The sequence below is a fragment of the Drosophila guanche genome, unplaced genomic scaffold (assembly GCF_900245975.1).
Source record: "Drosophila guanche unplaced genomic scaffold, DGUA_6, whole genome shotgun sequence".
NCBI lineage: Eukaryota > Metazoa > Arthropoda > Insecta > Diptera > Drosophilidae > Drosophila > Drosophila guanche.
Window position 1 is genome coordinate 88,389 of NW_022995758.1, and position 15,529 is coordinate 103,917.

A 15,529-nucleotide genomic window follows, 5' to 3' on the forward strand; every position below is an offset into this window, starting at 1 on the left:
TATCCTCTGAGATCCAAGCGCTCAACAAGACGGATGGATAGACGGACAGACGGACGGACAGACAGACATGGCACAATCGACTCGGTTATTGATGCTGATCAAAAATATACTTTATACTTTATGGGGTCGGAAACGTTTCCTTCTGTGCGTTACATACATTCACTTTGTGCACAAATACAAAATAACCCTATTTACTCTTCGAGTACCGGGTTTAAGAAGTTGGTCAGGATCGAAGCGGCAAAATCGTGTCGAGTAGTGTAATCGGATAAGGATGCCTTTCATTTTGTTCGATTCGTTGCATTTTTGTATACAAACACATTACTATCTTTCAAAAAATAACATTTTAATACAATTAAGTTTAATTCTATTTTATGAATCTATTTCACACCCTTCGGAGCTAGTCACATTGCTCCTATGAGGTGCGAGAATAAGGAGGGAATCATCTAAATATGTTGAAATTTCAACTTAAAGTACTTGGCATATGAAATAAGTTTCAATCACAAGAACAAGATCAACACAAACTGATACAAAACAGTACTTAAACGTTTACACAGATCATTCTTATTGAACATGTTTGAAGATAGTGTCAACTAATTTATTACAATCATGCGCACATATATTTTTTCTAACATTTGAAAACGATCGGATAAAAAACAATGAAAAAATATTAAAACAATTTTCTTTGGTTTTGGTAACAAAATTGCGTATCAATTTTCGTTGGCTCTATTTTTGTCCCATTGAATGGAATAATTCAATGGTTTGGATACAACACGGATCGCAGAGTTCCATTTGCGTTCTGCTCACTGTACCAACTCACACTCTCAAAGAGCAGAGCACATTTCATCTCTTCGCTGAAAGCGAAGAAATCGGTCTCCGCTTGAGCAATAGTGTCAATAATTATTTACGAGGTCGTGTTGAATATTATCTGATGTGTAAAACACCCGATCTGGTTTCCTATTAATGTTTTGAGTTTTTATGGTAGAAAATGCTAGCGTGCTCATTAGAAGCAAGACTTGTGGGATTGGATTGTTGTTCAGTATTTTTCCTTTATGTACGAGTATGTGGAATTAGATACTTTAATCTGTGTCTTGACGTCATGTGTTGAATTTGGTTTGGCGCAAAGAATAATATTATGTCTGACAGTCGTTGTTGACTTGCAATTTGGTTATTCCTGCTCCTACTAATAGTCCTAATCCTGGTGCCTGAAAAAGCCTTGCATAATTATCTACTTGGATGTATTTATGGTGTGTGTGTGTGTGTGTTTCAATCATCTGGGAACGTACACGCTCCATTAGCGGATCAATGTCGTCCTTGGTCAGGCCTTTGTGCTGACCGGCGGCAGTGTGGTGATAACTATCCGTCCAGCGTTGAGTATCTTCTTCTTGTCGTTCAGAAATGTGCAGTGTGTGTGTGTGTGTGTGTGTGCGTGTGTGTGTGTGTGTGTGTGTGTGTGTGCGGTGTGTGTGTGTGTTTGTGTGTGTGTGCGTGTGTGTGTGAGAGAGTGTGGGTCAAGTGTGAGATAAGATCGACTCTCGCTTAGGCAGCATCACTATCACCACATCTAGAGCGTTTTTAGCATGCTTGCCTTGGCGGCTGTGACGCTGCTCTTGTACGTCTCGTAGCTGGCCGATGCTGCTGCTGCGGCTCCCACATGAAGCGGTGCATAGCTCGTACTGACGCTGGCCACTGTGGCATCTATTTCTGACACTGGTTGCGGGACTCCTTCCAACGCTGATGCTGCTGTTGCTGATGATGATGACGATGTTGAAGATAGCGCTGAGGACTTTAGCGGCTTGTAGCGCAGCTCCAGGGCCTCCGCAGAGGTTAGCTTGAATGTTTCAATCATCTGGGAACGTACACGCTCCATTAGCGGATCAATGTCGTCCTTGGTCAGGCCTTCTGTGCTGACCGGCGGCAGTGTGGTGATAACTATCCGTCCAGCGTTGAGTATCTTCTTCTTGTCGTCCAGAAATGTGCAGTAGGAGCTAAAGACCACGGGCAGTATGGGTATCTGCTCCTCAATGGCCATGTGGAAGGCACCCTTCTTGAAGGGATGCATATCGCCTGTGTTGCGACGCGTTCCCTCTGGGAATACCCACAGCTTGATGCGCTGCTTTTTAATGCGTCGATTCACCTCATTCAGGGTCTCACGCGCCTTCTCCCCCCTCACCCGATCGATGAATATGAGTCCGGCCAGCCAAGCGGCCAATCCAAACGGCCAGGCGTAGAAAAGCTCTCTCTTGGCCACCACGGTGCACTTGTTCATCACATGCCAAATGTTAAACATTCCTGTGCGATTAAAAAATAGTTATGAGCATAGATCACATCAACTAGATTCGATTCGTTAGTTACCCAGCACATCCAACGAGCTCTGATGATTGGCTACAATGATGCAGGCCTGATCCTTGGCCAGATGCTCCTTGCCACGCAGCTCCCAGCGCAGCCCAATCAGCGCTGTCACGCGATGACACCAAGTGCTGGCCCATCTGCAAAATCGAGAAATCAATGGTTTGAGTATCAGTAGATAGATAATATTATTTGTTACAGAGTGAATTTGTGTGCACTTAACACTTAGAGCTCATGCCAATTGTCTCCCGTGCAGATCATTGATCGCTCGTTGCCTCCATGAAACGTATTAAATCGCTTTGCAGGTTCTATGTTATTATTATACCAGGTACTCGAAGAGTAAATAGGGTAAATGCGAATAACGGTTGTACGTTTCCGACCCCATGGAGTATATATGTACTTATATTCTTGATCAGTATCAATAGCCGAGTCGATTGAGCCATGTCTGCTTGTCCGTCTGTCCGTCTTGTTTGTCGGCTAGTTCTCAGAGACTATAAGAGCTAGAGAAAACCTCTAAAACCTACAAAGTTGAAGATAAACGAAAACTAACGAGAAGGGACGTGTGAGACGCTTCTTACGCGTCACAACTTTTACACCTTAGCGGTGTTTTGTAAAATTTTACATATTTTCTTCATCTGTCATATACATCTACAACACTTCTCCCACCAACACGCTCCTTTAGCTCGCTCCCCTTCCCTAGACCCACACACTGCAGACTCGTGGCAGAGTGAATGGCGGAGACGTGTCTGCGCGAAACAGACTGTGAATGAGAGAATGTGAAAAAAAAACAAATATAAGCTGCGCGACGGGGTGGGTTTAACCACTGTAAATTAATTTCTTCATTGTGGCTATAATAATGTCCAATCGGACACCCAATTTGGTGATCTGATAGCTCTAGCTTTTATGGTCTCTGAGGTCTAGGCGCTCAACAAGACGGACGAACAGACAGACATCGCTCAATCGACTCGGCTATTGATGCTGATCAAGAATATATATACTTTATGGGGTCGGAAACGTTTCGTTCTGTGTGTTACATACATCCACTTTGTGCACAAATACAATATATCCTATTTACCCGTCAGTACCGGGTATAACAATATGGTACCGGTACACTGACTCAGTGCCGGGTATAAAAGTTGTGACGTGTAAGATGCGTCTCACACGTCCCTTCTCGTTTTTTAATCATATTAATACCCAGCCGGCGTAGCCGGGCAATCAAAGCTATGTATAGGTACTATATACGAGAATTTACTAAATGTGAACTAGAGTGACGCGTTTATAGCCGCTTTATTGCGCGTCACTTAGAGGCTTGGAGTATAATTAATTATAGGCCAGGCGATGGCATTACCATTGTTGGATACCGGTGACCGGGTACCACCCAATCGATAAACTGCATAAAGTAGTTGAGGAAACAAAGGCATAATTGATACTACAAGCACGAGTACGAGTACGAGTAAACCACAACGTTATCAAATATTCATGATTTTTCACAACACACTTTTCACAAAGTGTCATGCGAGTCGAGTCGTGTTGAGTCGATTCGCAAGTGCGGGAAGGAGGTGTGTGCACGGGAGAACAGACACCGCAATGGAGCGACCTCGGGGCCACCTTTTGGTATAGGTATTGGTATAGGTATAGGTATAGGTATAGGTATAGGTATAGGTATAGGTATAGATATAGGTATAGGTATAGGTATAGGTATAGGTATAGGTATAGGTATAGGTATAGGTATAGGTATAGGTATAGGTATAGGTATAGGTATAGGTATAGGTATAGGTATAGGTATAGGTATAGGTATAGGTATAGGTATAGGTATAGGTATAGGTATAGGTATAGGTATAGGTATAGCCCCAACAGAATGGCAAAGCACCAACTTTGTCCTTCGATTGACACACAGGTGGCGGTATCGGCAAGCATTGCCAAAACAAAACAAAAAAACAATTATTAATGCCGTTTATGCGGTTGTTGGACTATAGGATACCCTCGAAACGGAATGGGTCTATCCATTTCAGATGATAACGCTGACATCAATCCATATACCTTACAGTAATGTGACTCTTTGGGGCGCACTTTTGCTTCCAGTTCAATGCGAAACTAACCACACAATCCAGAGTACTCTGGAAATTTACATAGAATATACAGTTTCGATATTTTCAGAGTGACATCCAGATGGCCCCACCGAGTAGCGTCTTGTGGTTGCCACCTGCAATCTTAACTTGTCAATATTGATGGGAAATTAATGTTGTATGTGTCATTGACGTCGGATGGTGGTGGCTTAATAATTCATGTAGCATTTGAAACCCTTAGGGGGTCCCAGTGATAGGATTTCTAGTCCCAACTTGTCAAAACCCTCCAACGACAAAGTCTGGCCGACAGAGAGTCACCAATTAAACCGGGTTAGCTACATACATAAGTCCAAATATTAACTTAATCAGTGCACCTGCACACTGTAAGAACAATTTCTTATCCGTAAATTAAGTGCTTCGTTCCCCAGCAAATTGTACCTCAAGAGAGCTGTCGAAACAACATCGCCGAATGCATTATTCATCGGCAATTTGAGTGTCCTGCAATTGGTTATAGACTAACCACTTTGAGGTAGCATGCCATTAGAATGCAGCAAGCAAAGTGCAGAGTAGGATTCGGTTACTACTAATACTAATAATACCATACTAACTAATACTATACTAATTTTCTCCCTTGTCGGCCAGGCCAAAACTAAGTGTTTGTCCTTTCAAAAGGACGTTCCACTGTAACTGAATGCATTCAGATTGAAGTTAATTAAATAAGAATAATACTTACAGCAGGTTGCGCACATCGCAGGGGCGTGTGAGGAAGGCCGGTATGAGTACGATCGAGTTGAACGACACGATGCCGTAGTAGATTAGGAATTTGAAATAATAGCGAAAAATGTGATTCGTCTCGTACAGGAAGGGCAACATCAGCAGCAGAAACAGTCCCAGCAGCTCGATGAATGAACTCATGGCGTATGGACCACAAACACACCGCCGTTGCCGGTTCGTGCTGGATTCAGATTATTTTTTCTAAATCTGGATTTTGGCTTGTCCTCCGTCTGTTCCTCATCCACCGATTCTCCTTCTCTCCGGCTAAGACAGATTGCAGTATTTTCTTCAGGTGGAAACTATCGGTCTTCTTACGCTATAATAAAATAATCTTTTAAGATTATGTAAATCGGGAATGAACTTGTCAATGACCAAATAATATGTTTGTTAGTTAATATCTAAAATTCCTTTTATATAAGAAACAATTTATCATTTTCAGAGACTCAGAGACTATCTTCTTAAATTCCAATTTTTTTGATAGTGTTTATTATTAAAAGATGTTATTGAATGAATTCTACCAAAAAAGTTTGATTTTACGATCAAAATATTTATCAAATATGATCAAAATTATTATCAAAATACCTTATTCGACTAATTAATTTTCTCAGTACAAGTTCTCTACTTAATTATTTCATTGTTGGAGCTCACAAATGGACTAGGTCGGGGAAAACTCTCATAAAAATATTACTTTTTCAATATATTAGACCCACTCTTTGGGAAAACGTCTTTTCCCGATCAATTTTAAAGTAGGTTCTAGTTTTTCATAAAAAATGTTTTTGTTTTATCTTGTATTTATCCAGGCACCCATGGCATATACATATTCGATAAGAAACACCGGGACTTTGAAAAGATTTTTAGAAAGAAAACGGGATTTTCCTTTGACATTTTTGCCACTGTATATACATACATATGTACATATGTATGTACACATGCATGACAGCCGATACTGAAAGTATTTCAACGACTTCATTCCTTTTGCAGCTCCTTGATCAGCGCTGAATGTGTGCCGCTGGGCGCGTTGTGTATGCAGCATATAATACATATGTATGTAAATACATACTTTCGTATGTATGTACATATGTATACATATTATGCACATACTTACATATGTATGCATGGTTGTTGCAGCTGAGAAGCAGCAGCAGCCGGAATCCGAGAAGAAAAATCAATTTAGATTTGCGTCCAACGTCGAACGAAGAAAAAAAAACAAAACAAAACAAAACAAAACAAAACAAAGCAAGAAACATGAAGCAAACACTAACTTTAAGCACCGGAACACTTGATACCCTCTTCAGAACAACGCATACTACACACGTCTATCGATGCAAATGAAACTCCTTTAAGGATTAAAGGGGGATTAAAATGCATCGTTTTCTGCGTTGCAAACATTTTGCAAAAATCATAATACCTTCTGCCGTACCAGGCAGCCGTACCCATATCAAAAATCAAGAGAATTCGTTTGCATATTTTCATATGTATGCATGTACTTGTGTATGAATGCATGTGTGTGTGTGTGTCTGTGTGTGCGGGCAGCCATGCTAGAAGAGATACTGAGAACAGTTATGAATATCAAATAAAAAATGCATACTGCTGAAAGACCTTTGAGATCTTCGATGATGTCTCGTAAATAATTTCTATGCCCACTGTAGGCCCACTCTTGCTCTCTCGAAACGGTGACCGGGACCCGCACACATCTGGTAGAAAAGCAACACAACAACAGAGGGTTGCAGATGCAATCACAGTGAAATCGAGAGAGAGAAAGAGAGAGAGAAGCGACAAAAACTAAGGCACGACACGCCAAGGATAACAGAACAAAACGAAACAAAACCGTGGGACGAAAATTGTCAATTTTTGCAAATACAATAACAAATTTTTACACATTTTTATGTTATGTATTTTATTTAATGTCTTTGAATTGCTACTTATGTTGCCTCTGACGCTGCTACTGATTCCTTTGTGGAAGACGTGAGTCTGTGCTTTACAATTAAGCTAAACAAATTTTAATATGAAACAATTGACAGACAGACGGGGACGCTTTACTAGAAGCGGGCGAAAAGCAACAACAACCACACACTAGTGAGCGAATTGAAATATACAACAACAATAAGAGAAGCGTTTTGTTGCTAGTATAACAAAAGGGATTACGTTGCTTTTTTGTATTTTGCTGCGATGCGACTGCGACTACTTCGACGCCGCTTTGATGAACGACGGGCGCGCCGTTAAACGTTAAACGCGAAACTGCTTTGGGGCGAAAATTCCCGTTGCCGGCGTTGGCGTCGGAAGTTCTATGACACTGAACCCTCGAGGCGAGGCGGCAAATGCTGGTCCACATGATAAAACAATATGCGGCGCCGAAACCCACGGACCTGCGCATAGGGGTAGGTGCTGTGGGTTGGCACGGGACTCTTACCTTAGCTGTGAGGACACCCTGGTCATATAATGGCGGAAAATTTAAATGAACAATGTATTGAAACGCAGCTCCTCGTCCGCAGAGCATTATGGTGCAACAACTTGCTGCCAGTCTGGTTAGATTTCGAAATCGCAAAATCGCTTTTACGTTTGAAAAGCCGACGATCGTTGTTGGATTTTGCAGATATCGATGCCGTCCAACATCGATTGCTTGATGCAGTTGTCATCGAGTATCGACTAGAATTATGACAGTAGAGGTGGACAAGCATCGATGTTTACAGGCATCGATACTATTGATACAATGTTGATTAAAAATAAAGCTCACAAGACTCGATTTATGCTTAGAAACTAAAACTGTTCCATTTCCGAATTAACGAGCTTTTTCTTCTCCACTTACGTATTTCTCTCATATGAAGATAGACGAGACAAAATGTAAAACTTATCATCGATACTCTGCCAGAAAACATCGATGTTTTTCATCCCTGGGGTTACATGTATGAAAATTGAGCGAGGTTCAAAACTGTGCCCAAAAGCAAGAAAATTTACTTAAAATATGCTAGTTTTCTTTGATAAAACTTACTAATTAATTGGCGGTTTTCCCTCTTTCATTATTTTACCCCCAAACAGCAATATCCTTACAATGGCACAATTTTAGGATTTCTGGCGGATCGTTAAATTTTCCCAGAAGTCTGGATTGCAACCGATAAAATTCCCGTTTCAGGAGAAAGGTTTATTATTAAAAACTATGGGGAAACACAACAGAAACAATTTTTTTGTTTACCCTCCCTTGACAGAATTGAAGGAAATTATGACGTGGGCATAAACATAAAGCAACTATATAATTGCTTTTTGGACGTGGGTATCCGAAAAACCCGTTGCTTGGCACGTACACGCTCTGTAACGTATGTATGTATGGATGCCCGTTCTCTAGATGCATACACACAAGCATGAAGAAACTATTTAAGGAGGTCTCGTCTAATTATTATATCTTGAGTATTTTTGTTTTCTTAAAATATAATCATTATTGATTGAGTAGTAAAATATAACTCCAAATTAATCATTATATTGTGAGTATTTCGATATTACTTGAACACACTCAAATCATGGTGGATATGCATAGATTATACTTTAAGATGAATATGTATGTATATGCACATGTACGCCAGCCTAAAATTTTCCACAAGTGAATGATTTTTTTATTTAAAAAATTACAAATAATCATTATTTACAGTCCCTGGTGTACGCAAGGGTTAATATGTGAGAACTCTAATGGTGCAAAAACAAAACGAAGGCAACCGACGATACCTCCTTATAACGTTGCTTCATGCGAGCGATAAGCCAAAACATAAAGTCGTGGAAACCGTTCTGTCGGTGCACATAACGCTTTGAGCGAGTCTTCGACGCAGACCCACAGCAGCAGACGACTAAACGTAGCAGAACGAGATAGAGAGCGACACAGCGAGCGAAGCACACACGCGAATATCAAGCACAAAGAGAAGCGCGCAACACGTGAGAACGGTGAAAGAGAAGGAACACATCAGAGAGACAAATTTAATTTAATTCGAATTAATCAAGAAACATAAAAACTGAAGCAAGAAATATGACAACTACATCCAGTAAGTGTGAAATCCATACATATCGCTATACATTCATGTGTATGAAACCATTAATCTCACAGTTGATGGCTACAAGCTTGGAAAGGTGCTGATCGAGGGGAAGACCAAGCTAGTGTACGACCTGCCCGAGCATCCTGGACTTTGCCTGCTGCTGAGCAAGGATCGCATCACTGCCGGCGATGGTGTAAAAGCCCATGATTTGGCCGGCAAGGCGGAGATCTCGAATACCACCAACGGCCAGGTATTTCGGCTGCTCAACGAAGCTGGTGAGTTCCGTCCCGTCCCCCAAATACCTCAGCTTTGTGTATTTTGTGGAATTTATGTGAAACATTCAAAATTCAATAGGTATACGCACGGCCTATGTGAAGCATTGCGGGGCTAAGGCCTTTATTAGCCGCAAATGTGAGATGATACCCATCGAGTGGGTAACCCGACGCCTGGCCACTGGATCGTTCCTCAAGCGCAATGTTGGCGTACCGGAGGGCTACAGGTTAGTGGCATTAATGACGAGGTTATCGGCACTCCATCGATCCCAGTCGAGGCCGCCGATCAACCATCATTGACGTTTGACGCTGTTGCCGCCTGCGGTAAACAAATTTAACTGCAATCGAAGCACTGCATTGAGGTCAACGACTACGCCTGTCCCGATAAGCATCTGTTTGCCCAGCCATCCCCATTCCCCGCATCACGAATAGCATTGCAAAAGTAATCGAAAACCATTCCTAATGCAATTCGTTGCCAAGTTTCGTCAGAAGAATGTCAACTTCAAAACTGAATGCAAAGCAAAGCATTCCTCCCACTTCCTGAAAGTTAATCACGATCAACCTTTGTCTTGCTAGATTCTCACCACCCAAACAGGAGACATTCTTTAAGGACGACGCCAACCACGATCCCCAGTGGAGCGAGGAGCAAATAATCGCAGCTAAATTTGAGCTCAATGGCCTGTCAATTGGTAAGCAATCTGAAGCACAGCCGTAACTTATCATCATCTTTGAATCAACAGGCCAGGATGAGGTGGACATTATGCGCCGTACGACACTGCTGGTTTTCGAGATACTGGAACGGGCCTGGCAGACAAAGAACTGTGCTCTGATCGACATGAAGGTGGAGTTTGGCATCGATGCCGATGGCAACATTGTGCTCGCCGACATTATAGACTCTGACTCGTGGCGACTGTGGCCAGCGGGCGACAAGCGCCTGATGGTGGACAAGCAGGTGTATCGCAATCTCACATCGGTCACGTCCAGTGACCTTGACACGGTGAAGCGTAACTTTATCTGGGTGTCGGAGCAGCTGGCTGATATTGTGCCGCGCAAGGATCACCTGGTGGTGGTGCTCATGGGTAGTGCCTCGGACACATCGCACAGCGAGAAGATCGCCACCAGCTGCCGCTCCCTGGGCCTCAACGTGGAGCTGCGCGTTAGCTCTGCGCACAAGGGACCGGAGGAGACGCTTCGCATTGTCCGAGAGTACGAGTCGGTGATGAACAACCTTATCTTTGTGGCCGTGGCCGGACGCTCCAATGGTCTGGGACCTGTCGTATCGGGCAGCACCAACTATCCAGTGATCAACTGCCCGCCCGTCAAGTCCGACAATATGCAGGTGGATGTCTGGTCTAGCCTGAATCTGCCCTCGGGACTTGGCTGTGCCACCGTCCTCTATCCGGAGGCGGCGGCCCTTCATGCCGCCACAATTCTGGGTCTAGGCAACTTTATGATCTGGTCCAAGCTGCGCGTCAAGGGCCTCAATAATTTCATCACTCTCAAGAAGGCCGATAAGGAGCTGCGCGGTGTTCGCAGTGCCTAAGTGAGCGAGCCAGCTTTAACAACATTTCCATTCCGTTTCTCCTTCGTTTTGCATTTTTTCGAATCTTTTTTGTTTTGTATACCCTTTTCTTACTTTTCTAGTAATAGGCATAGCATGACTCGTCCTAGGGATACCCTGTGTAGTCGTAGGGTATCAAGAATTAATAAAAACAAATCACTAAACAATAATTATGTTAGCTATTCATTTAATTTAAGTTTAACTAAGTACATTTTTTGGTTTTTTGAGTATCGAAGTACTCGCTTTCGTGGTCTCTTGCAGACCTGCATGCTGTCAGTAAATAATACAATTAACTTAAAATTTATTCAACATTTAGCACGCAATTATTTTTGCTGTAATGTGCTCTGTGGTGATGAGGCCAAATGATACCCAAAGATATTGGGCTGTCGGAAGCGCACTTTCTTCACATTCAACTCTAATAAAGCGCAAAAAGCCTAAAAGTCGCGAACAGGCAATCTGGATCCACATCGACTATCTCAACCAGTACCTGTTCCTGGGCCTGCGACTGTACCGAAATGAAAAGTTTAGTTTAATATCTAAAATCATCAATTTTACCCTTTACCCTTTCTCATGGCTTAGCTTTCGCCTATCCTAGTTATATGTATGTATATTCGTTTTGGTTCTCGGATTTGTGTCAACGAAAAATTAACACAGTTGTGTAAATTGAATTGAATGGAAAAATCCTAGAAGAGTGTAGAATTCAAAGATGTTTGCACTCTTTCAATTCTCTTTTAGAGCAATAAAACACACGGCCAGTTCAAAGGCTATAAATATTACACGTATGTACACAATACATCAATGTATATATACGAAAAGTATATAGAATATATATAAAATATTATTATCAGTATAGTACAGTGCGCTTAGGCTAGACGAAAAAGAGTAGGAGGAGAAGGAGGAGCAATGAGGCTGAAAAAAAGCGACAGAGAGAGAGAGACAACACAGAGGGGACGAAGGGGTGTGTAAGCTGTTGGTTGGTTCTTCGATCAATCAATTCGAGATGAGTATATTTGGCTCGATGGAGTGCAAGACATTGAATCCCTTGTGTAGGATGCAAGTGCGTTGGACGCCGCAGGCCACCAGAAAGTTTGAGAACTGTAAAATGAAAAGAAAGGAAAGGAAATGAAAAGAGTTTTCGTTGCGTGATGCGGTTTACTCACCTCCACTGCATTCTGATGAATGTTGCTCACACAAACAACAATCCGCCCGCGTAGTTGTGCCTCCAGTTGTGGAACATTAAGCGCCTCCAAACGCTGCTCGCCAAGCTGTACCGTGGCAAACGGTATGTTAATACTATGCGGCACATGCACATGTCCGTAGTCCACCACGCTCCGCAGATCGATGAGTGCCAGATCGGAGGGGGAATGAAGCAGCAAGTACTGCACATCTTTGGCACTGATGCGGGGACACTGCTCAAGCTGCAGATGCTTTAGCTCCACATCAGTTAGGCCAATATCCTACGAACGAAAAAAAAGATTCGGTCAGACGATTGACTTGGTTGTAAATCGAAGCTAAATAAAACAAACCAGAGACTGGGGCGGCTGGGAACGCAAGGCGTGCTGGCGGTGCGTTATGCTCTTTGGCGTCGCCTCGTACATTTTCTGGGACTCGATCACACAGGCCTCCATCACGATATCGGGCAGATCGGAGAAGAGCAGTATGCACTCGTTGAAGCCCGAATCGAGCAGCGTGCTCCTTAGCTGGCGCAGAATGGCGATGCCGATGAACAGCGGATACGAGCTATCGCCCAGCATCAGTTTGTCCCACAAGTGAAGGATCTTGTGCAGCGGAAACACATCTACAAAAAGGAAGATTCAGCAAAGATAGATAAGGAGACTGAGGGCAGCTCACGAGAGAACATGGTGAGAAACCAGGGAATGGCAAAGAGCTCTGGAATGAAACTGATGCTGGACAAATGCTGGGCAAGGAGCGGCTCATGGTAGGATGTTAGCTGCGAGAACTTGCTGAGATACTCCTTGATGATGGCCGAATTATCCTTGAGGAAGAACCAGTGCAAGTATTTCGGTATGAAGCGGAAAAGACTCAAAAATGCCAACTCTGTAAGGGAAAACCCTTTGATCACACGACATCTTGGGTATCCTCATGGCAGATCCAACACTCACCCTCATTGTTGAAGTTCAGATAGAGAAAGGGCGCCGTGAGCGAGTCCAGGCCCTGCCAGTAGACATACTGTGGATGGGCCGTCACCCAGGCCTTGAGCAGTCGTCGCAACTTCCGGTGGCCGTCGGGCGATGACAAGAGCTCGTCGTACTGATGGCATCGGGGTATGTCCACCTCGATCTGCCTGTCCGTGTACGTTGGCGTGAATTTGTCAATCTTCCCGTAGCCGCTGTTGGGCACCACCTCCAGCAGTGCCGCCCAGACGGCACCACGCAGCAGCGGCGGAATATCGATGGCCGCCTCACGCTGCAACAGTTCGGCCGTGTACGGATAGGCTTGCAGCAGGCGGGCAAATAGGCGAACGCGATGGAACTGGTACTCAATGTCGCGCTCTCGTATCACCAGCGGCAGTAGTTGCAGCTCAAGGACGAACCGCTGATGCTGGGAGGAGAAGCGTGGCGAGTGGAGCAGCGGGAAGTAGACACTGGCCGGCAGCTGGCTGAGACGCTGCAGCAGGGCGTGCATCTTGAGCGGCACCACTCGGTCGTCCATCAGATGCGACTGGCTGCGAGTCGGACAGACGCTGGCACCGTTCAAACGCACAATCTGCGGCAGGCCCAGAATGGGCGCCTCGCTGCGGATGAGGCCCTCCTTTTTGAGCTCCGCCTGAACATCGCCACCGGCCAGCTGCCACAGGTGATAGATTTGCGACAGCGGACACCGCAGCAGCAGCGGCAGAGGCGGCAGATGGGACTTCAGCTGCTGCTTAGACTCATCTTCTTTTGCCTTCTCTCGCTCCTGCTCCCGGTCTGCCTGCAGGATGTCCGCGAAGCATTTGTGGGCAAGCAGCTCCCTGGGCAGTGGCCGCTGGCCGGGACTGGCATGGAGACATTTCTCCAGCAGCTGCCGCAGCTCTGCGTCCATGGTCTGGTAGGCCTCGAAGCACTGATGCTCGCGGGCGATCTTCTCCAGCACATTGTTGCTCCTGGCGAAGGCGAGTATTTTGCGGACTACGTTGGATATTTTTAGCTTTGGCCAGAGCTGCAGATCCAGCACCAGCTCCACCAACAGCATGGCCAGCGCCCATACATCGCTCTTGACATTGCCATTGAGTCCAAGCAGTCGTTCGGGTGCCATGTAGCGTATGTTGCCCACGGGAAAGGGCACATAGGCACCGCCCTTGGTCATGAAATAGAGTCCGTAGTTGAAGAGCTTCAGTCTTCCATCCGGTCCGATGAGAATGTTCTTTGGCTCCAGATTGTGGGCCACCAGATAGTGCTGGCTGAGGACATTGATGCCGCAGGCCACCTGGTAAAAGATGCGCAAGATTTGTGCGAGACTGAGCGGGGGATTTCGCTTCACATGCTCCTCCAGGGAGCAGCCCACATACTCCGATACGACAATGGTGCGTTCTGAAAAGAATCTCCATGTGAGTCTAGAGATATACAAAAGGTTGCTCGGGCGTTTTCTTTGTTACCATGCTTGCCGCGAATGACGTCCAGATACTGGCACAGGTGCTCATCTTGAACCTCTTTCAACCGCTGGGCACGCCCCAGAATCGCTATCGAATTGGGGGTGAGCGGCAGGCCATTGCTGCCGCAGACATCGCCCGGATGCAGTTTCGCAAAGAAGGTGACGGCGCACAGGCGTGTCTCGGGTTTGATGGCCATTGATGAGGGGGTGGGCAGATGAATGGCTGACAGAAACCGAGTTCCTTCCTTCCGCTCTCGCTCTTTCTCTCTTACGGTGTTGGTGGGCTCAATTTTAAGCCTGCATCGGCAGCAACAATTATTTGGAAACAGAGTCCGGTCCGCAGAGCGAACAGCTGTTGGCGTTGCCACCCCGGACATACGCCCCCTGCTTTCGCAATAACTTCGAAAGCCGCCGATTGTGCTAACATTTCAAAAGTCATATGGAAAATGAATGGGAGTCAACCAATCAATATCAAAATTTGCGTATTAATATACCATACAGAAATAATTAAAAATTCACACCAATATTAGCAAACTATCAAATTTAATCAAATCTGACATGGAATTTGCGTGCCAATGGTTTCCACCCATCTGGCCACTATGCACAGCTGTGGACACTGTCCAGCACTGCATTTAGTTTGCTCTTATAGTTGCGTTCATGAAGTAACTATATAAGGAGGTCTCGTCGGCAAAAATTAGGCAAACGTGCGAGTGAAAGGTGCGAGGGCAACGACAATGGAGTGTGCTGAATAATCATTTCATGTCATGAAGTAACTATAAGGAGGCCTCGTCGGTGGCAGAGTTACTCGTTGCTTTTCCTAATTTTCAGTGCTCGTTTGCTTGTCGACGCGGAAGGTTGGTTGCGGACAACCTTTATTTTTTAATTTTTTCAAAATGTTTA

General features: G+C 44.5%; 3 protein-coding genes across 6 annotated transcripts; 1 reads left to right on the plus strand and 2 right to left on the minus strand.

The window, feature by feature from the left end:
• Nucleotides 1-322: 322 nt before the first annotated feature.
• LOC117590470 (1-acyl-sn-glycerol-3-phosphate acyltransferase alpha) lies at nt 323-7,490 on the minus strand. Of its 4 annotated transcripts, none has more exons than XM_034283120.1 (5): nt 7,332-7,490; nt 5,146-5,502; nt 2,353-2,486; nt 1,974-2,289; nt 323-1,397 (listed from the first exon to the last, which is right to left on the minus strand). In XM_034283120.1, exons 2-5 carry the CDS (start codon nt 5,325-5,327, stop codon nt 1,316-1,318), a joined length of 714 nt encoding a protein of 237 aa, XP_034139011.1. In that variant the 5' UTR covers nt 5,328-5,502; nt 7,332-7,490; the 3' UTR covers nt 323-1,315. The 4 variants fall into 4 exon arrangements, with proteins under 4 accessions (XP_034139011.1, XP_034139009.1, XP_034139010.1 ...); XM_034283118.1 differs by having other exon boundaries at nt 323-1,260; nt 1,836-2,289; XM_034283119.1 differs by having other exon boundaries at nt 323-1,375; nt 1,952-2,289; nt 7,332-7,489.
• Nucleotides 7,491-8,968: 1,478 nt separating this feature from the next.
• On the plus strand, nt 8,969-11,205 carry LOC117590469 (multifunctional protein ADE2). Its single transcript, XM_034283115.1, has 5 exons — nt 8,969-9,211; nt 9,274-9,477; nt 9,557-9,701; nt 10,051-10,163; nt 10,215-11,205. The coding sequence occupies exons 1-5, from the start codon at nt 9,196-9,198 to the stop codon at nt 11,015-11,017; spliced, it is 1,281 nt and encodes a 426-aa protein (XP_034139006.1). The 5' UTR covers nt 8,969-9,195; the 3' UTR covers nt 11,018-11,205.
• A 637-nt stretch (nt 11,206-11,842) lies between these two features.
• On the minus strand, nt 11,843-15,002 carry LOC117590468 (TBC domain-containing protein kinase-like protein). Its single transcript, XM_034283114.1, has 6 exons — nt 14,634-15,002; nt 13,159-14,568; nt 12,887-13,093; nt 12,562-12,833; nt 12,196-12,492; nt 11,843-12,130 (listed from the first exon to the last, which is right to left on the minus strand). Exons 1-6 carry the CDS (start codon nt 14,824-14,826, stop codon nt 12,026-12,028), a joined length of 2,484 nt encoding a protein of 827 aa, XP_034139005.1. The 5' UTR covers nt 14,827-15,002; the 3' UTR covers nt 11,843-12,025.
• Nucleotides 15,003-15,529: the final 527 nt, after the last annotated feature.